At 32.2% G+C, this 24,084-nt stretch overlaps 1 protein-coding gene across 2 annotated transcripts; it reads right to left on the bottom strand.

The window, feature by feature from the left end:
- Positions 1–293: 293 nt before the first annotated feature.
- Positions 294–23,574, bottom strand: LOC123712598 (chitin synthase chs-2). 2 transcript variants are annotated; one of them, XM_045665785.1, is made up of 23 exons: positions 23,486–23,574; positions 18,712–18,813; positions 11,963–12,207; positions 11,413–11,579; positions 10,418–10,745; positions 9,374–9,573; positions 8,957–9,275; positions 8,374–8,594; positions 7,455–7,722; positions 7,074–7,336; positions 6,553–6,763; positions 6,107–6,307; positions 5,765–5,991; positions 5,265–5,432; positions 4,663–4,968; positions 4,186–4,427; positions 3,694–3,847; positions 3,459–3,611; positions 3,043–3,219; positions 1,913–2,080; positions 1,595–1,838; positions 1,324–1,469; positions 294–961 (listed from the first exon to the last, which is right to left on the bottom strand). In XM_045665785.1, the coding sequence occupies exons 2-23, from the start codon at positions 18,804–18,806 to the stop codon at positions 764–766; spliced, it is 4,701 nt and encodes a 1,566-aa protein (XP_045521741.1). In that variant the 5' UTR covers positions 18,807–18,813; positions 23,486–23,574; the 3' UTR covers positions 294–763. The 2 variants fall into 2 exon arrangements, with proteins under 2 accessions (XP_045521741.1, XP_045521742.1); XM_045665786.1 differs by lacking the exon at positions 3,043–3,219 and adding an exon at positions 2,706–2,882.
- Positions 23,575–24,084: the final 510 nt, after the last annotated feature.

The following is a 24,084-nucleotide window of genomic DNA, read 5'->3' as shown; positions in this document are numbered from 1 at the left end:
GTGATATATTTTACTGAGTTTCCACAATATCAGCTGTACACAATGATTTTCATTTTTAACTATGATGGTTTTCATTATAGTAGCTCAATTTTAAATTAAAAAAATGTATTATAGAAAACTGCTTTACTATTTTAGTAAGGCAGCCAATTTGGAGTTAATAAAATCATCCTATACTTCAGTCAACAACACCATATTGTGTTACAAATCACATGAGACAATTACAGAAATAAAAGATCAGCATTTTATAAAATTTAAGTCTTAAAAGTTACATACATTGTAAAGTTTATGTGGCAGTGTACATACATGTAATAAAAAATGTAAAAAAAAGTCTAGAAAACAATATGAAATGTTAACTTTCGTTGTCATAAAAAATTAAGAAATCTCTTAATATATCACAAGTCAATTCTATAAAATATTCCTAAGCTTAACTATGCTAAATGAGTATCTACGATTGCATTAACTAGGCGTTGATAAAAATAAAAAATTGCATTTTAGTGTTCACGAAACGAACTAAAATAATTGAATGTTTGTTATGTTTTACAAAGGAACATGTTTGAGTAATATCTAGGTGAAGTAATATCAGACATTGTGACTTAGTGTGTTTAGTACAAAGAGAATTTTACAGATATATAACCATTTATATTTGGAGCCCCACAAATATAAATTACATAGATTAGTCATTTTTACATGAACCAAGTAAGGACCAGTGTTTGTTAACTACTCTGACAACAATTTGACGTTTCCGTAAACACTAAAATGCGAATCACTGAAATCTTGTTGAGAAAGAGACTTGGTTCTGTCTTGGTTGAAGTCTCATGGAATTACTGTCGTCTTCATCGCCTAGCGTTGTTTCATATGCGCGGTTCACCATTCCTCCATTAGGTTCACCAAAAACATCTTTCACCGATATATTGGCAGTGGATGTTCGATGGCGCGGGGCGATGCCATGGTTGTTGTTAAGCTGCAAATCGTAAAAGATTATAACATTTCATGAGAATATAAAATTGATATAAAAAGAACTTTTCGCGCAGACTCTATGATATAAATTTACACCTAATTTAGTAAATCGTTGATAATTCAATTTTATTAAGTCGAGGATATGGTGGACCAAAAACATGTAGTGAATATTTTTTCCATAGACATATTTAAGTTTATTTAAATATTTTAGGAAATAAGTGAGTAATTAGATAATTTTCTTTACATTAGATATAGATGATTACCTTATCAGGTTTAGCAATTAAACAAAAAGTCAAGCATTTTTTTATTCCATGTATGATTTTTTTCTACATCTAATTAATTTAATAACTGTATTTAAAGTCTTACTATTCCTGTAACTCCATATTCATTATTAGCGCCTAGTGTTTGCATCTGTGATTTCCTTCGCTCAGCCATCACAGAATTTCTTCTTGTTTCTAACGCTTTCAAAGTTTCTCTGCGTAAAGTCATCTTTCGATTCAAAACAGGAGTGCCTGAAAATTTGTTTAAGACTATATTTTAAATCCTAACAACATCACCCTTCTAACGCATATCTGTTCTTAGGTGCACGTGGATATTATAGGTGTTTTTGCCATACATATATTAAGAATCTTTGTACCTGGACCATCATTTGCGTTCATATTAAAGAAACGCTTCTTGAATGCTACGTCTAAAGTGCCAATATTCCTCTTCTTCTGTCTCGCTTTTTCCAAATTATGGATGGTCTTGCGTCTACCAACGTTTTGAGGACCCGACCCAGAGTCGTTATCGTATTCGTCATCCAACCCGTTAAGTTTTTGCAAATCTTTTACTATTGCTATTGCATTCTTATCGAGAAGCGCATCTTGCGACAAATCGTCAGACTGAAACACGACACCGGCGTTAACTTAATTATTCACAAGGACATTTATATATATAAAGTAGGTAATATTTGAACCTTCTTAGTGCAGAACCAATTAAGTTCTGTTGAAGCTAATATATGTGAAATAGTTCCAAATCTATGGAACAACATAGCCGAAAATTGGATTACGAGAATAAGAGCAAAGAAGAATACAAAGACTAAACCAATTGGTTCCAATTGTAAATATTCCTTTGAAATAAGCACCTGAAACATACAAAATTGTTAAAATCTTGAAAACATACATTTATGGCGGAAAGCAATACAACTCAAGCGAATAATAGCCACACCGATACCATAAAAAAACGTTCATAATTACAAACATACCACGCGTGCGACATTCATGTATCACAGGAAAAATTGTGCCTTATAAAATAAAATTTTAATAAATTAGCAGAAGTTGGGAAACATTGGTTACAGAAAGATTTTGTAACGAAATTGGTCATTGTTAAACAAATCACCACCAGGGTGGGATTTAGGGGTACACAAGACATATTTGTTAAAACAAAAAACTGAAATTTAATTGAAGATCCACCACCATAGAGAACAGATCACAAGTGACATTGAGGAAGTGCAATTAATAAGGTTCCGTCATGTGGTCTAATAGGTCAGAAATATCATATAATCGATTCTGATACTTTGAAGAGTGAATCGTAATATTGGAACATATGCTGTGGGGTTTTAGGGTTGTGTGGAATTAGGTGACACCAAATTGTTTAATAGTCGGTGTAGAAGATAACTGGATCTTCATGCTGGTGTGCCATCCCGAAAGAGACCGGTTAGAAGAAGGACGTTATTGTGTAGACACACAAACTGAATAATTTGGCTGTACCTCGCCTGTATCCTCGATGTATGTAATGTTTGTCTTTACTCCCAAAGGCCAAATCACGTGGAGTTGATCTTTGTTAAGTTGTAATAAGAATACTATCAATATAAATAAAGCATTGAACATGGCAAACGCAAAAACTGATTTATTTCGAAGCTCTAATAAGTCACGTGCAATTCGAGCCTGTAAAATTACATAAGGAAGCATTAATGGAATCAACTTTCAACGGTGAGAGGGGTTCAGGTAACGTCGATTGAGAGACATTCAGTTGTTTTAATTTGCGTGGCCGTCCCCAGTCATAGTTGAAGGCCGATTGCTGTACATCCGCATTCTGTCACGTTACCTCTTGCGTGGCCTCATCATATGTAATATTAGTTTTAACTCCAAGGGGCCATTTAAAGTGAAGGTTGTCCTTGTTTAATTGTAGCAAAAATACAATAAGGACAAAAAGAGCATTGACCATAAAGAAATTAAATACAGATGTGTCTCTCAACTCTTTCAGATCCTTGGTAATACGAGCCTAAAATTTTTGGAATAAGATTTTTAAAATACTTAATCACTAACATATCTGAAGTAATGGTTCATCGTCTCTGTTAAGGTTCATGAGATGAAAATACGTAACGAAATACCGTTATGGGATGATCAGTGTAATGACATTAATCAACATTTTAGCGTGTTTGACTGTATAATTATTTTTAACTATTTTGATATTTTATAGCAAAATGCCTTCTTCTCCTTTCAAGTTCCTTCGCTTATTACCTGCTCCTCCTTGTTAGCATCAATAGGATACAAATATTTATCGATCAAATCTTTGAAGAACCCTAATTCAGACTGGCTTAAAAAGTCAACTTCTCCTTTCTTCAAATCTGGATCCTCTATCCAGTATGGATTGATTAAATCGTCTCGCTTTTCCTGGAAGGTAGTTTAATTAGTTTCTAAACCTGCATCGCCCTCCATTGTTCAGTATTTTGCAATAAAAAAAATAGGTACTTACTCTTGGCACTGTCGACATGGTATCTGTTTCGGAATCTGAATCATGTTCTTCCTCTTCCCTTTCTGACACAGTCACCAATCCGTCACCATTAGTGCTCCCTCTCAATCCCACTGAAAGCTTTCTGCTTCTGGTTTGACCGTGTGGATCAATCACCCTGCAATAATAAACATTACATATGTATAAATTTTTGTTTGATTAATTATAACTATGGTCAAAAAGAAAAATCAATCAATGAAAAATCATTTTAAACAGTAGCTGTAGTTAGTTTCTTTCAGTGATTATTAAGCTCAGCGGGACGTAACAGACTTTTGCGTTTTCTCTTGATTTCAAATAGTCACAAAAGGCTCTGTTTTGTTTGTTTAAAAAAAATAATCAGTAATCAGTCTGCCTTTTTACATCCGCACAACATTTAAATGACCGGGCTTACTCTAAACCTAAAAAGCTTTATTGTCAAGTGCGACCGCAACATAAAATCTTTAATCAAATGCTAACCTTTCGACGTTCTCAATCTTTTTCTCCAATTTTTCAAGTGTAGAAGCTATGTGAAGGAGTTGCACCTTTTCTTCGTTCCCTTTAGGATGTGTGCAAAGTAAACATTTGAACAATCCCGCAAAAGAAAATTCAATAGAACCTTCTTCTTCGTTACTATTTACTCCTTGAAGGAATCCAAGTAGTGATTTCTGTCTCGCGTTCTTCTTTGCTTCTTCAGCTGCTTTCTTTTCTGCTTCTATTTCCTAAATAATTAATTTATAGTAGAATTGCTTGCGAAATGTGTATACAGTAAGAAATAGAATCTCATTAAGTATTTTTATTCTGGGTTTTGAATGAGTTCTTTTATTATTTAACACTTATTTATTATCTGTTTTCGATCAAATATACAACTTGTACATTAAAATAACACTATGTAATATGTAATAAATAAATCGTTACACATAACCTAATGAATTATAAATCTCCAATAACAATTACCTTTTTGGTTTTCTTCTGTTGAATTTCTCGAGTACCCCACGATACGTTGTTCAGATTGATAATAGAGTACAGAATTAAAAGCAGGTACATAGAGGGGATAGATAATAGATATATAATGCCCGGTACAACACACCAAAACTCTTGCGGATGCAAACATGCGGCGATAAAGAAGGAACCTGATAGAGATATAAGGAAAATGGCAGATGGTGAACCGATTCCGTCCTCGCCTAATTGAAGTGCCGTACCGACGATGACAGCCATCATTATCATAGCATAGCCAGTGGATAATATTTGCGCGACCAGCAACTGAAATTTATTTGTATAATATTGAAGAAAGTACTAAAAATGGTGTCGAAGATATATAAATTATTTTAAATTTTCTACAGTATGCACAGATAGCCTCTTACGTAATGCAAATTCTTAACGTTGCCCGTGTAATATTTGTGATTTACTTAATTTATTTATGTCTACAGAGACACATTTCAAATTATACCTTTTCTCAATTGCTCTATGTTTTCATATCGACTAAACTAGAGCCGTTTCAATACAGAAATATGTTTCTCCCGGTCCAGTTTTGCCCTATATATGTAAAATATCCTTACCTGAATATCTGATTTCATCGTGAAGCAAACAAACATAAATAACAAAATGGGGTACAAGTTGTATTCGAAGGAAGTCCAGTTATCAATTCTAAAAGCAGCTACGAAAGCTCCCACCAACATAAGGAATATAGTACCGGGGCCAAGAATTGTTCCACCCATCAACATCATCTAAAAATAAATTGTATGGATTAGTATTTGTTGTTTTTAACTAACTGGTTTGCGTCTCGAAACTAATCGCTGGAAATTCCAAGTTATACATTATGTGCGATAATTACACGTTTGCAAGAATTCAATTTGTATATAAATCAAAAACAAACCGCTTAAAAATAAAAACATGTCAGTCTTCGTTTACAGAGCCTAGCTGTTCACAAGTTACCAAAGGATGAAACGTAAAATGCGCTCGCTTCCCAGTTAACTTATTTAGCATAACCGCGTATAGAAATCGCTCATATAGAAACTTCCTAAATGGATAAAAGATCTTATTGGAACATCTTATTTACCTGGTATGCAATGTAGGGAGAGGAGATGTTATCGTTAATTTTGATCGTGTGTTTGTAATCCATTAGCAAGTCCATAATATTAGCGATAGTCGAGGGCACCCATCTACGTCGTTGGTTGTAGAACTCGCTGAAGCCTTCGGGACAGTGCGTGTACGCATCGGACGCAGCTGAATATTCTACTCGGTATCCTCGTTGTAGTAACAGTGTGCATAACCAACGATCCTCCCCTGTAATGTCAATCATACATAAATAATTGGTTGTTTTATGGCCGAAGAAGAATTATTTATGCGTCTATCTTATCTTCTTAGATTCGCAATCGAGAAAGAAGGAACTTAAATTTACCTTGATCGTACTGTACGTAATGCCGCGCTTCATTAGCCTTCAATGTATACTTCTTCATAACGTTGTCGTCCATCAAAGCCTTTCCTCTGAACAGCGAGAAGCATCCCGGACTACAAAGTACGCAGCCAATCATGTGTTCCGTAGCCTTTTGCATCCAATGACCAATAGCGTACTCGAAAAGCTGATACCATACCATCGGACCTATAAAATTTATACATAGAAGTCTGCACTAGACCAAAGGCCTGGCTTAGTACATATTTGATATAAATTATTATTCAATTTAAGAGCGACAGAAATTTTACACAAGAGAAATTCAACCTTGTGAAAAATTTAGAAAATATGAGAAATTGAACTGATAGGAAAATGAATCACATTATTTATTCGATTTCGTTATGCCATAATCGTGAATTTGTGCCATAAAAATGTAACAAAATTAAAATATTTACCAGATCCCACAGGATGAATACGACCGCAGGCTGCTCCCAAGTTTTTATTCTTTTTCATTAAATCAACAAGCAAACGGACGGCATGGGGTTGGAAATCGATGTCTCCGTCGAGAGTTAACAAGTACGTGTTCTCAGCCATAAGTTCTTTACGGTCCACTGATATCGGTAGCTCCATTAGGCGATGTCCCAAAAGATAGTACATGTACATCACCTGTAATATACAATATTTATTAAGATGGATACAATGACGTATTGTTTTGCGAGATATATAGTGGCAGAAATAAAATACTAAAGTTTTTACCTATTATATACGGAAAAAAATGTACATAATATTTAAATTATGGTTTGTGACAAGGAAATGTGAAATGGAATAATATAGCTCAGCATCATAGATACGTATTCCCTAGGATGTGTAAATAATTATATATATATATATATATATATATTATTTTGATATAATTATATATATATATATAATATATTATTTTATTTTATTATATTACTGGTAAAGAGTGGCGAACCTGCGACCAACGTTTTTTGTGACGAATCTTCGACTTGTCCTTCAAGTGGCATATCATTTTGGTCTTTCCTGGCAACACCCAAGTAAGTCTTCCTCCATACGGTGCGGGGTACTTCTTTGGCGGTCGGACTCGAATTATCGTCTGGTGCACTTCTGAAGCCGCTTCATCAATGGTCTCCACGAGTAGTTTCACGAATCTATTGACTTGAGAATCATCGTCGCTGTGGTCCGATATTTCAAAGGCATCGTCCAAGTATACATGGGCTGGAATAAAACATTCAATTATAAAAAGAAATAAATAATGGCATATATTTTGTTTTACAACAAAATGGACCTTCCGAGCGCTTTTAAAGATTACAAGTATGTCAAAAAAATAACCTACTTTCAAACTCATAATAATCAGGGTCCACAACTCTTAAATACTTCTGGGCAACTCTCCTAGCACACTGATCTTCATCCAGTCTTAGAATTGACTTCAAGAACTCCATCATTTCGTCTCTAGTCTCGTGCCACATAGTTGCGCATGCGTAGATCCTTGTAATAGAGTCTGACGATTTAACAATTCTTGGTGCTGAGCTCGTATTGTCAGTATGCACTGATATTGTTTCGTAGTACTCGTCACCCTTTTCCTTTTCTATTTCAGCGAGGTCCTAAAATTAGAGAAACTTTAACTGTAGGTGCGGCAAATAAAAAAAACGTAACGTGTTTTATAATAGTACTTTCAATAATGTACATTGGATATGAGCTATAAATTACTATAAATTTTTGGGCTACAAAATAAAGAATTTTTGAAATTGAAAATTAAATAATTTAATGTTTTATCAAATTCAAGATTTGTCACTTTTTTTAATAGATTTATATTTAAGTTATAGAAATCCAGTAGCCTTCTAGGCCTCAAATTTATGTATGCGTATCGTGATCATTTGTTAATAGGTAAGTAGGTAAACAACCAGTGCCTGACACACACCGGCTTTTCGAGTTCAAGGCTTGTCTGTTTCCTCACGATGTTTTCCTTCAGTGTACGAGTTAAATGCATTCATGGACTGAAAGTCCACCTGAAGTCAAGCAAACACTGCTAAAGTTCAGTTTTAGATATTGTTATGTATTTTCGCAATAATTTTGCCTTTGCGCAAAGCAAGTTAAGGTATAATATAACGTATATAAATAGGAGTTTATTTATTATTACGAGGTACTAGATCCCGTCTTTCACGACATCGAATTTTGTTATATAGATATCTAACATTCGCTTTAAAAAGTGTTTAAGTATAAAAAGATTATACACGCGTAAACATCATAACTACCTCAGTTTTCACATCTTTATGATCATCCCTCTTTCTATTGAGTGCCATACTTTGATCAACAAGCAATCCGCTGTACATGGGTAATATAAACAGTTTCTCAGTGGAAGCTAAACGTTCCGTTTTAGGCGTCCAAATGTGTATGGTTATCCATGTTTGAGAGAGCAACCATAACAGCCACACCCACGCCATTTGTCTAGATATGAAGTCGCTAAGGCTAAAAACTGTAAAAGAAACGTTACCACTATTTGTTGTATTAAACCTTTACATGCGACAGTACCTAAAACTATTGAAAGTTTCAAAAATATATGTAATCTAATGCCAATGCACATAAGAGTAAGTATTACAGACATTCTATGAGACAATTTGGAAATGGATTATAAAACTTTTCGCTACATCGCTCATTGAAAAATTATATTTAAATTTCGAACTCTTCATTCTTGCACTCTGCCCTGCCCCCAGAAAAATTAGGCTTTAGACAACGATCTTAATTCTTAATATGTATAGTTCAAGTATGTTTTCTTGTATCAAATAAATATATCTACAAAAAGACTACGTGACAAATGATATTTATTTATTGGCGTACCTGGTGGGCTTTCGAAGAACAAGTAATCCGGGATGGTACCATGGAAGAAACATGTATCACCATTCCTTAAGCCACAGGCTGCTATTAATAAATTCACGACTAGCGGAATAATCAAGTTGATAGGAAAGGCATAACTGAATCCTTGAATGAGAATTTTGCAAGCGAATTTCCCAAAAATATACGTGAAATAGGCAGCAAAGACTTGTATCAGAAGGACGTAAAATGCAGATTTGTGTACTGCCGCCACCTCCACAGAATCTCCTGTTAAAGTTGCATTCGCCAAGTCGGGAATTATTGTGCCTCCCAATTGAATTTGGACCTAAAAATAAAATTAACCTTTTATTTTTGTTCATACAATTAAATATTTGGTCGTGAGTAAAATAAATATTTTAACGATAGTATCTTTTGTTTACTCACCTCTTCTACAACAATGTTATGTGGCCCAAAACCTTCATTGAACAATTGGAAAAACATCGCTGGTTCGTCACCATCCATCCAAATACACATCATAACGCACAGCATCATAAGAATTATCTTCCAAACAGAGATGAGTCTATAGATATAATAGCGGGACTGGTTCAAATCTTCCTTCAGTCTACCCAAACTTTTCATTATACCTGTAACGAAAATATTTACACATTTATTTATAGAATTATTCAACTAAGTAGATAGCGCTTGACAGGCTTAATTTTTTATAAATATCTTGAAACGATTGTGGTGTAATTAATATTATAGAGAGGTAACGTTTGTGAGGTTGTATGGGGTAATCTTTAGGCTTGTTGAACCGATTCTAATACCAATAGAATATTATTGACATGCTACATAGCCAGTCTGTTAATATATATTTAAATTTTTCGTGGTACTCGGAGATAAAACCGCCGAACGAAAACGTTCCTTACGATAAATATCGCTAGTAAAATATATTAGATGTCTCCTATTGTTGACAAGCGTGCCATTGATAGACTTTATACCTTACAACTACCTTATTCCGAGAGGTACGGATGTGTAACACAATTACCGAGAGATAATAGATTCGAATGGCTTAGATGATTAACTATAACCATGTTATGTTTTAGTCTGAATGTATAAAATAAACAGGATTTTTTTCATTTCGAGAAGATAGGTAGCTGTGCAACTGAAAGTAGGAACCAAACAGCAAAGGCGAACATACAGGTTACGGGTATATTGCAAAAGGGACAAAAACAATATACCTTATAATTTACATAATATAAATGTTTTTGTATGTCTACAATTCGTAGAGTTTACTATCCAATTAAGTATGAAACTCCTTATTAGTCCGTTTTGTAAATGAATAACGGATATTAAAAAAAAGTATTATTATTAGTAAAAGTATTCAGTAATCATCAATTAGACTGATTTCGCTTTTAAAAATCTTAGAGTACATATGAACAATAACGTAGTATAGAGAAACCGCCTATATAATTTACATAATTGTCTTACCAATAGGACTCTGTCGGGTCACGTAATTTTCCCACCATCCAAGAGATATGCACAGAGCTGAGATTGGTATGAGCCATAACACGGGTTTATTCTCAAGAAGTGGCCACACAATGAAGCCAGTCACTTGAGCAACTATAGCGGCCATGTCGACTATAACTTTCACGAATCGCTTCGAGTCTCGAGAGTTCCGAGATAGTAGGCCGAGTATTGCTGGTATTATGCACATACAGTTCGTAATCATAGCGCCTTTGACTACGTCTAATTCGGGTAGGATTTTGAAAAAGAGTAACGCCAGACCAATCGTATGTAATGACTCGGCTATGAACACCTGAAATTAAGTATTTTATTCATTAAGAAATATGTTACAAAATAGACTTAGGTAGGTGATTAAAAGTTATGCAAGATATTATCTATGTTTTAATAAGTATGAATAAATTTTATTCGTAAAAGTTGTTGTTGTATCTTTACAGGTTCAGGGATAACCCAGACAAGGACAGGCAGCACTTTGTTTATACAACATACCTGTCCTTGTAGCTATACAGCTGAAGAGACGATGTTACATATTCTGACCGACTATCCAATGTATGGATACGTTAGGTTAACAAGCTATGGGAATAATAGATACGAAATTAAAGGAAATAATGTTCAACTATAGGTTGAGAGGGATCTTTATGGGATTTGCTGTAAATGTCATACAAAAAGTTGTTAAAAGAAATACGTAGTAGTGTTTTTTTATTTTATTATCCAGGTTACCAGTTACGTAGTTATTTAATACCTCCGACAAATATATAGTCGGGGGATTATCTAGAAAATATTTAAAAGAAAAGGTTCTCTTTTCACATCATTTTTGCGAGAAATGTTTACGTACATACATTGAGGATAGAGAAATTCTGTATTGAATACAGAAAACACACTTTTTGCTTCTATTGCGCTGCTTCCTTTTTATCTTCTTTTGTTTCAGCAAAAAGATAATATCATAAACATGGTATACTTACCACAATAAATTGTATGCTTCTTGGTTTCTTTGATGACTTGAAGAAACATATCCTAACAGATCGTATGAAGGTTCCTACTTCGGGTATCGCAAATGCAGCCAGAATCACCCACATCCAGGCCACACGCTCTTCATCAGGTAAGCTTACGACGAATTGTTTATCTCTACCTGAAATTGCATAAAGCAATACATTCACTAGTAAAACCAAGTTTCGTAGTTCAACACAAACTTAAAACTAAATGACTGATACAAAGGATAATAAATTCACATTCATTAATAACATATTTAACTACATAACTTCTACTTAAATGTCTAAAAATCCTTTCAGATTGTATATCAATAATATTATAACTGCTAGTTCAAATGTAGATATGTATATAAATAAAGTATGGTATTTTAATTGTTTTCAATGATTTCTCAATCATATCTTCAACATCGAACATTCTTTAGATTCCGACTGTCCGTAGTAATCATTTATAAAAATTGCTAAATGAATGATTTTCCAAAATTAAGTAAAAAAAATAATAAAAATATTATATATGTTTACTTACCTAAATTCCTATTACAATAAGCTAATCTTCTATCTTTTCTTAACTGGGAAGTCATAAAGAGTATAGTTCCTTTCGCTACAACGCCAGAACCGAGTACAACAATAAATGTGATTGCATAAGCTAAGATTTTCAAGATTCTGACTGTGAAATCCAAGCATTTTTGACTTTCCATGGACCCACTGTCCTGCTTCGGCGGGAATTCTCTGAAAACGTCCCATCCTTTCGTTTCTTGTACTGTTCTTTGGCTGGAAAACGAGAACAAACATGTTACTGAAAAGAATTAAAAAGTCAAAACTACGACTTTGACGTGTCAAAACGTGTAATTGACATACAAGAGTCATACTTAGTGTCAAGTCTGAATTAGGCTTAGTATCTAATAACTAATGTATCTTTCTAGAAATATTTACAATAACATATTTTGGGCATTTTACAGCCCATTTCCATTGATCCTCAAACTAAGGGCGCTTAAAATTTACTCTTTGATATCCGCCCAGGAGCTAGAACAATATAGATAAAATGTGTATTTTTTGTATCTACTATCCGTCCTCCTTCAAGGCAGCATTTATGAAACCACTTTCTCACGCATTGAAGGTAAAACGCACTTCCTATATTTCCGGTAGCACGGATTAAGTTTTTGATCTAGATAAGGTACTGTTACAATGCACTGGTTTCGAAAGGCTAAGTTGTGACAGACCTTACGTAAGTTATGGGTATCATAAATCAAAACTACACGTTGCAAATATTGCGACAAATAATCACTTGAGGATAGTTTGTTGCAGTGAATTTTATTTGATTGTTTATACATTAATTACGTTAGGTAAGTTACACAGTAATGCAATTATTTCAATTCATGTAACTGCCCACTTAGGTAAACACTTTCTTTGATCAGTTATTAATGCAAGAGCTGATCAACCCTTGGTGCTTTCTGACCCAAAACTATAAAAAAGTAAATACTCGAAAACTACGTTGCCACGAGGAGAGGATGCCAATGCAATATGTATACAAATTGAAAAACTCTATATATATCTCTCTATATAAGTTATATACTTAAACAAATATTGAAACCGTCGAACGTAACGGACACTCAACGGGTCATTTGTTTGACCCGAGATCAAATTATTAATACTCTGACCGTATTGAGTGATTGAAAAAAATATTTTATTCATAGTATCCAGGAATGTGTAAAAATTTTACTAACTTTCATATGATTAATTATATTTATTAACGAACCACGTATGCACTAATTTATGTAATGGCGTAATAAGCTCTTAAACTAAAACATAAAAATTAGTTTTACAAAATGTTATTATAAAATTGTTATGATATCAACATATTTTTTTAAGAGAAGTACCCAGTGGTCACCCTAAATATTAACACGTCAATCACTTATTTACGCCTTGCCATCGTGCTGAATACGACAGTAGAAAGTTTTCGACGGTATTCATACGTGTACTTAGAACTCTTCCTGATTTTAATTTTGTTTGGTTAATGATTATTATTGCATCTACATTTTATGTAAACTTCACGGTATTCTTTTAACCATTGCTAATTAAATTTCAAACGAAATTGTGAATCATGCATAAATTGTATATTTTTACAACATACCTGTAAATACTACAATAGTTACTGTAAATTGAATTATTATTATTATTATACACGGGCTCTTCAAGATCTTGCCTCTCATAGTAAACTTTGCGATCGTGTTCACTCATTTTTACATCACGAAACACTTTTTAGTTAAAAATTAAATATCGAAAATTAATAACTCATTGTTAGAGGACAGCGAACGGTGATTGGCATAGATGTACTGGCGGCTCGCTACCATCGCCAAACGAAACGTTGTCATGGCGGACCATTCTTGAATATTAATATGTCATATTTGCTATATAAACCTCATTCTAACCGTCTTCATAAAATCATAACTTTACAATTCGACTTGTAATTTTTTATTGCATTATCTATAGGAAATATTAATATTAACACATCTTATATCGTGCAAGAATTCATATAAAATTTCTGATCGCATCGCATATGTCGCATCCGATTGCCTTACACATCGCTTTATTTAAAATATATAAAATACTCAAATTATTCTATAAATAATTATAAATGAAATCGGTATCAAAAAGCATGGATATTTTGAACCATAGCTTTAACTATTGTTAATTATTTAAAAAATATCTTAGTGTTACAGAAAGAAGCACAATTTCTTCGTTCTGCGGCAGTGGGCAGGTGAAATTATATTAATTATAGATACAGACACCAGATCCATAGATTACAAAGTAAAATGAAAGTGTTCTATTTATCAACCAATTATGATTAAGACAAAGTATCAATCTAAGAAAGCTACAGATAATTATTTAAATATAAATATATTTAATTCGATGTTTTTAATTTTAAAATGTAGTTAAAGAAATAACTATGTCAAAACTTTTACGGTGAGTTTTTGTAGTAATGTAGCAACGGTAAACCCGTGTCGGCCTAGTGGAATCAGCGTGCGACGTGTGGTCGTAGGTTCATCCCGCCTATGTGCCAATGGACTTTCTGTCTATGTGCGAATTTAACACCTTATAAAAAAAACAAAGGATTTGTCGTTTCATTACAAAATGCAATTAGATCCTGTTCCGTAACTTCTATAGCAATTCCAATTGTGATTTAATTTAATTACACGTGACTGTGTAATAACAATGCTACTTTTAAAAAGATTCCATCGAAATCTGGTTTCATCGACAGATTTTTAAATACTAACTTTTTTGTTATTTATGTACACAACAAATAAATTTGAAGATTGCTGAGAACAAAAAGGTTATCTTTATCATTCTGTTTTTTTATACCATAAACGATATATATAAACATAACGATTAATTATGCGAAATCATATTAAATACCAAAATTGATATTTCAAGTCTTTATATGACCTCGTAACATTCACGATCTAGACTCAGAATTATTTGCAACGAATGCCTTAGCGAACAAAGGATTTTCAATGTCGTTTGGTGCAAAATTCAGACCCTACCAAACTTTAGACTCATGGATTATGTTCAACTACTTAATAATAAAAAATCTGTCTAACTGGGTAGGGATAAACTTGACGAATATACACGTTGTTGACTTTTGGATTATTGGAGTTTGTAAGATTCAGCGAAAATAGACTTATTAAGTAAATTGTTCGTGCTAAGCCTTTACTCTTAATCTTACACTAAGACAACAATTTGAGGTGAATTGAAATAAGACCAGCACCCTTACTCTAAATGTCGGCTTTAGAAGTCTGAATAAGCAACAAAGCAGTTAAGGCCCCTGGCCCCCAATTATTTTCGAAATGTAATGCAAAAAAATATTTATTGTGAATATTTACTTGCCTAATATTATTTATGAAATTTATATATAGTATCGTTAACAAACGATGACATGAATATGACGTGATTTTTATTTTTGAATAGTCGTGTGGTTTTTAAACGACCTTACCAAAGCTTCGTCATATTTTTTTGCAATAATTTAGACGTTGTAACGGGTTTTATAGTTTGTAAATAAAACATTTTACATTAAATGTGTGACGATTAAAGTTTTCCCTAACTATAAAGACAATTTTAACGAATAATCTAGCATATGATTAATTAAGTATACTAGTAAACTAAGATAATGTTCATTACTGCTCTATAATGTTTATAACACTATGTTCGCATGTCCTGAAAAGTAATATTATATAATTTTCTTTTATACATTTGAATAGCAAAGGGAGTCGCAGTTTGTTAAAAAATAATAAAAACAAACTACATATAGGTACACCAATTCGTTTATTAGAGGTATGATTAATTATAGTAAAGTGTTATGAAACTAAATTATAATTTCACATTGACGGGATTGCTAGACTGATTTACTTTGGGCATTTTCGTGGGTCGCGACATAAAAATGGAGAAACGATGCTCTAGTAAATAAACAAAGGAATAATAAAAATACTAATCCAGAATTGATTTACGAACTGAGATGGGCACACATGCACATAGGCATGTATAAGCAAAACATTTTATTACTTTTTAGAGTTAATTTTAGTAAGGTGCGTGTAATTTTAGTGTTGTAAGTATTGGGTAAAATAAGACATTGTTTTCGGTAATTTAGTATGCAAAGGGGCATCGTATTGAAATAGTCCCGGTCAATGACTGAGCAATATTTTTTAAGCTTTAAACTAGCAGCAGGTGCAAACTCGTAGATTGTGTAGAACTATTAACTAATTGAGTAATTAATACGACAAGTGGTAATCATCATCGTGAGGAATGCATCAATACAGTAAGACAATTATAGACTAACTAAGAAAAGTGTTGTTCCTAGTCATTTTTCTTATATTATTTTTGTCTATTTCAGGACATAAGAAATTATTAAACCATTAAATAAAATATACAGTTTATACAAATAAAATGTAAACTTTTTTATACGATTTTATTTAATATCATACTATGAATGACCACAGACTAAACACCATTTGAGATAGAATAAAAATTGTGACACAAATTTTAAATTTAGAACAATTTGAAATAGTATACGAACATACTCATGATACAAATGATACGCATAGAATTTTTAATCTACGATATTTAGGTTGTATCATTATTTAAGGTTATTGATCAAAGTCAATATAACATTGAAACCCGTTGTTTTAAATACATATTCTAAACACGTACTGACCCGGTACTCTGTCCGTGTGCTCACAGTTTTGTTGTTTTGTAGCCAGCTTTTTAGAGACACATGTTGATAAGGTTTGCGTTGTATTATTTAAACAGCTTTATTTATGTATATTTGTAGAATTACTGTATTTATAGTTGTTAAGCCTATGCAGTAATTTTTCAGATGTGTTTGAATTTAACTTTCAATATCCATAGCGCTGATGTCGTAACCTTGGAATATCGCCTTACAAAAACCTAACATTCAAGTCGAGATCGCTATTGGGAGTTACAGAATACCATAACTGATACAACTATGAAACAGATAAATAAGGATGGAATGGTTATGTAGTCAACGCAGCTCATGATGGAACAATCGACTTCATAAATACAGGAACTTGTTAAAGTTAAAGAATCTAATAGAAAATCTGCCGAAAGGCCATCATATTATTTCCTCGAGTATAACTAGTGCAGAAGTAGCATTTTACTTAAACGGTCTTTGCAGTAAGGAAATAAGTGGGGCGCAATAATGTAGCGCACTGATCGAAAGTTGTGTCGTCAGAGTTGACAACCTTGGCATTTGAGCGGGTTCCGGCCGAGCTGACCGCTCGCTTGAGCTAAGAATATTATTCGTGCATTGTATATATATCTATATAAATCAAAATGAATTGCAAAATATGTTGCTAAGCGCAAAACTCGAAAACGGCTGGACCAATTCTAGTATTTTTTTAAATTTATTTCTTTACCTCTGAAGGTCAAGAAAATTTTAAAAAATATAAAAAAAAGAATTATTTAGTAATTATGTTTTTATTCCCAAAAAAAAACAGATTCTGGGGGGAAGCAAAGCTTCCATATTGGTAGGTACTTAAAGGAAGGCTGAGTAAAAATATCATATTAAGGCGAAACGAAGTTCTAGGGGCTAAATAAAACAAACTGTCTGGCAATAGTTTGAAAACAAGGACCTGGTAATAAAGTATTTCTAATCTATTTTGAGACGTTTTATTGCTGGTATTCATGTAAATAAAAATCATTTATTAAACCTATTAGTTTTCTTTTGTTCAAGGACTTTGCTAAATTCACATTGAATGTGCTATTTTATTTACTCTCGCGTTACGATTGAGTTCTGTATAAATGAATCATTAAGGCGAAGAAGTTTATACATGTGAAAGAACTTTATTAAAAGCAAAAAATGACTCAAACCGGATAGGAATGAAATATCAATCCCGATGTAGATATTTGTACATCACTCTGTAACTAGAACAATGCCATTTAACCATACAGCTGGATCCATGATACGTTTTTTTAATAGTGATGCTTTAAGAAAAATCATTCAGTTAGTCTTTAATCGTCTACACAGTATCATTACCACATCAACCTAAAAGTAAATTAAAATTATCTTTGGGTTATCAAAGTTTAATAAATATAAAAGTTTCCAATATTCTACGTAGATCGATCATTATAATCATTTTTTTTAATTTGCACGTGTCTAATGTTGTTTTGTAATAAATTAAAACTAAAATAATTTATTGACCTTCAAGAAATCGTTTGTCAATGAAAATATGGGATATTCTGTGGTTTATCTAATAATTGTTGCGATGAATCACAGAAAATATAGCATTTCTAAGCAGATTCTATAAGTGTGTTGTCATAGTTATGCGTGTGAATGAGATGATATCATTGTAGGCTTTACGCAACGAAGAGAGTATCATATTCTATTAGAGAAACAGCCAGTCTCTTTGTGTGCGAAAGGAGATTTTAGAAATTGCGTGATTGTAAGTATTATATTTACTCTGTAAATCGATTGTGTGAAAGTATCTGTGGACACATGACACTTTCAATAAACAATAGTCATGGTATTATCTATCAATAAATAGTTTTAGTAAACATGTAACATAAGTAAGAAAATGGAGTTTTGTAAATTTGTAAGAAAAGTATGTAATTTCTTAGTCTAATTCAGTATACATTTAAGTTATATGCATAAGTGTATTCCAACTCGAGATAACAAAGAGGAGTAGTTAAGGACCAGTTTATTAAATAAATCAAGTAGTTAACCACGTAACCATAGAGATTAGAAACTTAATTAAATTGGCATACCTTCCTCCATATGTGTCATTAGCTAGTGGTAGTAGTTCGTCGTCAGAATTGTCGCTCTGCTCCTCCCTCCGCGCCTTCCCGCCGGAGGTCGCCATTTTGGATCTGAAGTTTATTCACTATTTTTATAAAATATTGTAATTAAATTAAGTATGGTAATCTAGATTGATAGTTACTGTTGTGTTTTAAACTCTTAATTGCTTTGGATAGCCTAAGATCAAACAGATGATCAAAAAATAAACAGTTTTCTACTACTTCATAGAAAAATTTATGCGTTAAGCAGTTTTAAGACATTTCTCTAATTAAAACTTGTCTTTATGTACCATATATTGTGATAAATCTATTGTGTCCTTCGTGAATAAATAAAAAGAGAACAGCAGATTACCAAACAAACTCTTATATCATTTAATATTAAAATCGTATATATTTATACGTAAATCTATATAGGTTTAATCATTTGCTTATATAGCTTTATAATTTTACAACATCAATTGGTAGACGAAACATATCACGACCTAATGCGTGATCGACCGGTTTTTTAATGACTTCGGCAACATTTGCCGATATTTTACGATTTTCCAATGATTTATGTTTTTACTACGAAAAAACAAAATTGTAATGTTATACTAAAACACTAGACAAAACACGCGACTTATCCACTTTGTATTAAGATTAATTATCTCATTTACATTTTGTAATTGGGTTAGACTACCAAATGTGTTCAGCAGTTTTTAAATTTCAAGAATTTTAATGCAGTTAGTTTTTATAATGCCTTTTATAGATACTTAGTATAATATCACTAGTAATAGTGTAAAATATTAATGGAATGAATTGAAACATTTAATTTAAACATACTACTTTCTATTTTAGCTATGTACAATAAATATTATATAAAATATTTTATTTTCAATGCAACAACCATGGCGTGAATCATATCCCACTTTAAGATAGCGCATGACTTAAAGGTCGTTAATCCCTTGCAAATAGTATTTATAATAAATATAGTATCCATTTATAAAGAATGTATATGGTTTATGTTAAATAATGCTTCTTATTCGATAATGGGACAAAAAATCTAGATAAAAGCTAGGCTAGCTAGAGCTTTAAGAAATCTACACAGGGAAGTTTATGCAGAAAATCGTTTGAAAATAAAAACAAAAAAGAGGAATGAAATGGGGCGGATAGTTTATAACTATAGATTCACAATATGCCAACTGTTTTCTCAAAAACCAGTGTATAAATAAGTCTAAAAAGCAACGTATGTCCTTAAACGTTTCTATCAGTTTTATTGTTCTTTTTATTAGGTACTAGCGTCCAGGCCGACAGACCCGAAGGTCAGCGACATCCGCGCCCAATGGACAAAGACACTATTCGAGTTCAAAACATAAATACGATTAAGAATAAATACTTTGTACTACCTATCATATGAAACTCTTCATCTTTTCTTTTTTTAGATTGAGGGACTGGCCACATCCTTTTTTAACATTTGGAATATGTTTATTTACTGAATACGCATCAGAGTTACGGAGATACACACTAATAGTTGTTCTTTCAAAGATCGAATAATAGTAATAATATATGAAAATCCTTCTATTTGAGCCTTGTCTTGTGCATATTACACATGCGTGGATCAAAGCTTACACCAAAATACCAGATTATGTACGGTTTACTTTCACTATTGACGGCCAGTGCCCCCCACTGCCTGACTCATGTCGCAATGCCTTACCGCTTATTCTTTAACAAATAAATTTCGTGAAAAAAATTATAATTTTAATAAAAGATGAATATATTGTAATCATTATAATGATAGGAATTTTATCTCAAAATGGCGCTATTAATATGTTACTTTAGGAGATAATCCTCACATGAATAAAATTAAAAGGTTGCATAAAATTTGCTTGAATACTAAATATCCAATGCTTATTAATTTGTACTTAGATATTTAAAAATCTTGAACTTTATAACTCCATCCGTGGCATTAGGTAACGTTTATGGTATATAATCCTGGGCTTGATTTTCGGAGAAACAACAATAGCGGTACTTAGATATTTGCTAAACAATGTTTACGAATAAGTCGCAGAACCCCATATGAAATTCTACCGCGTTAAATAGTTCAACCAATCAACGTATCGGTTTTGTTATGATATAATACACCCAATAATAAAACATTGACAAACTGTAACCTCTTTATGGTTGAATGCTTCTCAAGGTACATGAGACATTGCGTGACAGATTATATTGCGTATCCATGTAACATTTATAAGTTAATGCTAATATATTAGGTCTAAACACAAACATTTACAGTTATATACATAACAATTAATCGTTTTTTTATTACTGAAAGTTAACGCTAAGAAGTTTGATACATATTATACCGCTTATGTTTGCAGACAGGTATTACAAAACTCGCGCAAGCTATCGCAAGCGCGTTGAATTCTTTTATATAGGGTAAAGTTTTACTGCAATGTATAACACTGTTAGTCTGTCCATAAAGCGGGAGAAATAGGTTACAACACTTTTATAATAAATAAATTGGTTCTCAGGACCTTTTGAGGTAGCAGGCACTACAGTTTTCAAGTATTTTTTTTTAGTAAATACATATTATAAGATACTTGTATATTTAGTTACAACAGATCTAAAAGAAATTAGTGAGATATCAAGGTAAACGATAATTATTACTATAGATTTCTACGTCCAATTAGTTCAAATTAAATTTATAAGGAATAAAATTAACTCACGAATAAGTATCGCCATGCCGTGATGAAATGCTGCTAAACTTTATTTCAGTTTTCTATTTACCAATTAATTGAATTATTATTATTATTGCTGTGTTATATAATAAACGTAGAACTAAGTATTTATTTAAAGGAACGTGGATATTTAAAATTGTATAATTTTCTAATTTGTACTCGGCTATTTGAGTTAATTTGATTATCGTTTCAGGTACACGCGAACCTGCAATATCCTGAATGTGCGTTTATTCGATTGTAATAATGTTACGAAACAACTTAATTTTAATATCACAACGTAGCCATGACCATTATTTTCTTATATACCTAACTATAGTAAATAAGACAAAATTATATTTACTGCTAACTCCGATAAAGTCAAATGCCATTCCTGTGAAATAAACGATATATTATCTGCTGATGTTTTAAAATAAGATATTAGAATCGATGAAAGGAAGGGAAATGCGTATCTCAACGTCAACCAAGTATCAAGTCAAAAGCACGAGCATAAAGTTGTTTACAAACGTTGATATTATAAATATTTACCACGTATTTATATTGTTCTAAATATACTATGGTTGAGTCCCGTTTTCGCTCTATATTTAATGTATTAAATATAATAGTTACACATATTGTCAACAGTTCCTGAATTGCTCGCGATATAGGAATTATTATTATTTTCCCCACTTTGGTTATCATTGAAGTTTTCATATGCATCATTAACTTTTTGAAAATATTCTATAGTCTATGTTCATCAGGGATAATGTAAAATTCTAATGGTGAATGAATATTTCACAACATTATGTTTTTTTAAACATACGATTCATCTTTTGACCTTATTGAAACGAATGAATATTTAAAATCTAGGAAGTGTTGTAATATTATAAGCGGATTTATAACTATAATGATGCGACATATACATAAATAATATTTCTACATTTACATCATTGGAAAATGGTTGCGCGTGAAAAATCGGTGACAATGTTTCCTGAACCACGCGTCTATACACAATTGATGAGGGCAACATTCATTTTTAGTTTATAGTTAACGTCAATATTAAAATTTACTCTTAAATCCTAAATTAAACGGGAATTTACTAATGCGTATGATAGCAATTAAAATTACGAAACGATTACAGCTAATGCCATAAGCGTAATTAAAAGTTAACTTGTTCTTGGCGAGTAACAGTTGGGTCATAACGCATTGTTTTTTGTTAATTATGTAATAATTATTACGGAAACACTAAATTATTCAAACTTGGAACGACCCTCGAGACCGGATATATTCGAGGACCAAGTTGCCACGCACAAATTCACAAAGAAGTCAACACGATTTCTTTGACATTAAATGTCACATCTTGAGAAATTTCTCGCTATTACCAAGAAGTTAATTTCTCTTCGTATTAGCTTAGTCATTAATACAATTATATCGATATCTTAAGTACCTCAATCAAATTTAGAATAACGTGAAAGTAATTATAAAGTTAAAACTAATACATAGATCGTTGATATTTTTTGTAACGATATAAAATACCAGTGATTACGTTTACAAGGTTTCTCGCTCTTACTTATCGACTGAGCAGCCTACATTCACTTTTGTTTGGCATTGCACGATCTGCAATAGTTATATCTAAGTCTTATACAATTTTTATTTGGGAAATTGATATGATCTCAATAACTCACGTAACTTACATGACAATGACATTTTAGGCACATGTCCCAAATTTAAATACTTTATTCTTACTACTGTCATCTACATTTAAAAACCTTACGATTTCGTCAAGTCACGGCTTCGCACTTTCGAAATCGAAACTTAGTTTTTAAAACTTCTCCATAATTACAAAAATTGAAATTAACACTTTTTAACGGTCTTAAAAGTAGTTTTAGGCTAATGTATTAGAATTTTAAAATCCTAAGGGAATTAAGGTATGTATGGAAATTAGTGTTAGACTTTCTTGACAGCTGGTATGTAACGTTTGGATCAACTTAAAACAACTTCAGTAATTTCAAGCTTAAACGTAGTACAATGACAGTTTATAAATAACTTACGGTTAGTAGAAGAAAGAGAAATCCGTAATGTGTGTCACTATATAAGGTTCACTCGCGAGAGTCGCATTGTGCGGCTGTGTTGTCGGGTCGCTGCGCGCTTACTGCCTTGCGCCCGCGGTTCACGCGACCTCTCACTTTAGAACTTTACTTTCTGACCAGGTTTTGTCTAACCATTTTTTATCTAAGTACTATATTTAACCTTCATAATTAATTTTGAAGGTTAAATATCTCAAAAATTAACATATATTTTAATAATATTTTTTATAGTATTGTCTTTTGTTAACATAGCTTTTACACATTAAGAAAACACTTTTTAAACGGATTGAAGCTATGTATTATTATCACCGTGGTCACCGTGACCACGCACGCTGTAAAGTGCGCAAAACATCGGAAAAAAAACAATTTAAAATTATACAAATAATTATAAGTTTATAATAATAATACATAGCTTCAATGCGTTTAAAAAGTGGTTTGTTAATATTTTTTACTTTAAAAAAGATAATGAGTAACAACTCAATTTAGTTGTCATATGCGTATTTACCTCCTTCAAAATTTCATAAATTTAGTCAGTAAGTAGAACATTTCATTCAAAAGAAAAC

This window comes from Pieris brassicae, chromosome 7 (assembly GCF_905147105.1).
Source record: "Pieris brassicae chromosome 7, ilPieBrab1.1, whole genome shotgun sequence".
Taxonomy (NCBI): Eukaryota; Metazoa; Arthropoda; class Insecta; order Lepidoptera; family Pieridae; genus Pieris; species Pieris brassicae.
Note: the sequence above shows the minus strand (reverse complement) of the source record. Positions and strands in the feature narration are given on the sequence as shown.

What these genes read in the sequence shown, in the direction of transcription:
- LOC123712598 (XM_045665785.1), bottom strand. Translation starts at nt 18,806, where the DNA reads ATGGCGACCTCCGGCGGGAAGGCGCGGAGGGAGGAGCAGAGCGACAAT. An exon ending in TTATTGTAATAGGAATTTAG is followed by an intron (nt 11,580 to 11,962) that starts GTAAGTAAACAT and finishes ATGCAATTTCAG; the next exon opens with GTAGAGATAAACAATTCGTC. An exon ending in TGATTATTATGAGTTTGAAA is followed by an intron (nt 7,337 to 7,454) that starts GTAGGTTATTTT and finishes GTTTTATTCCAG; the next exon opens with CCCATGTATACTTGGACGAT.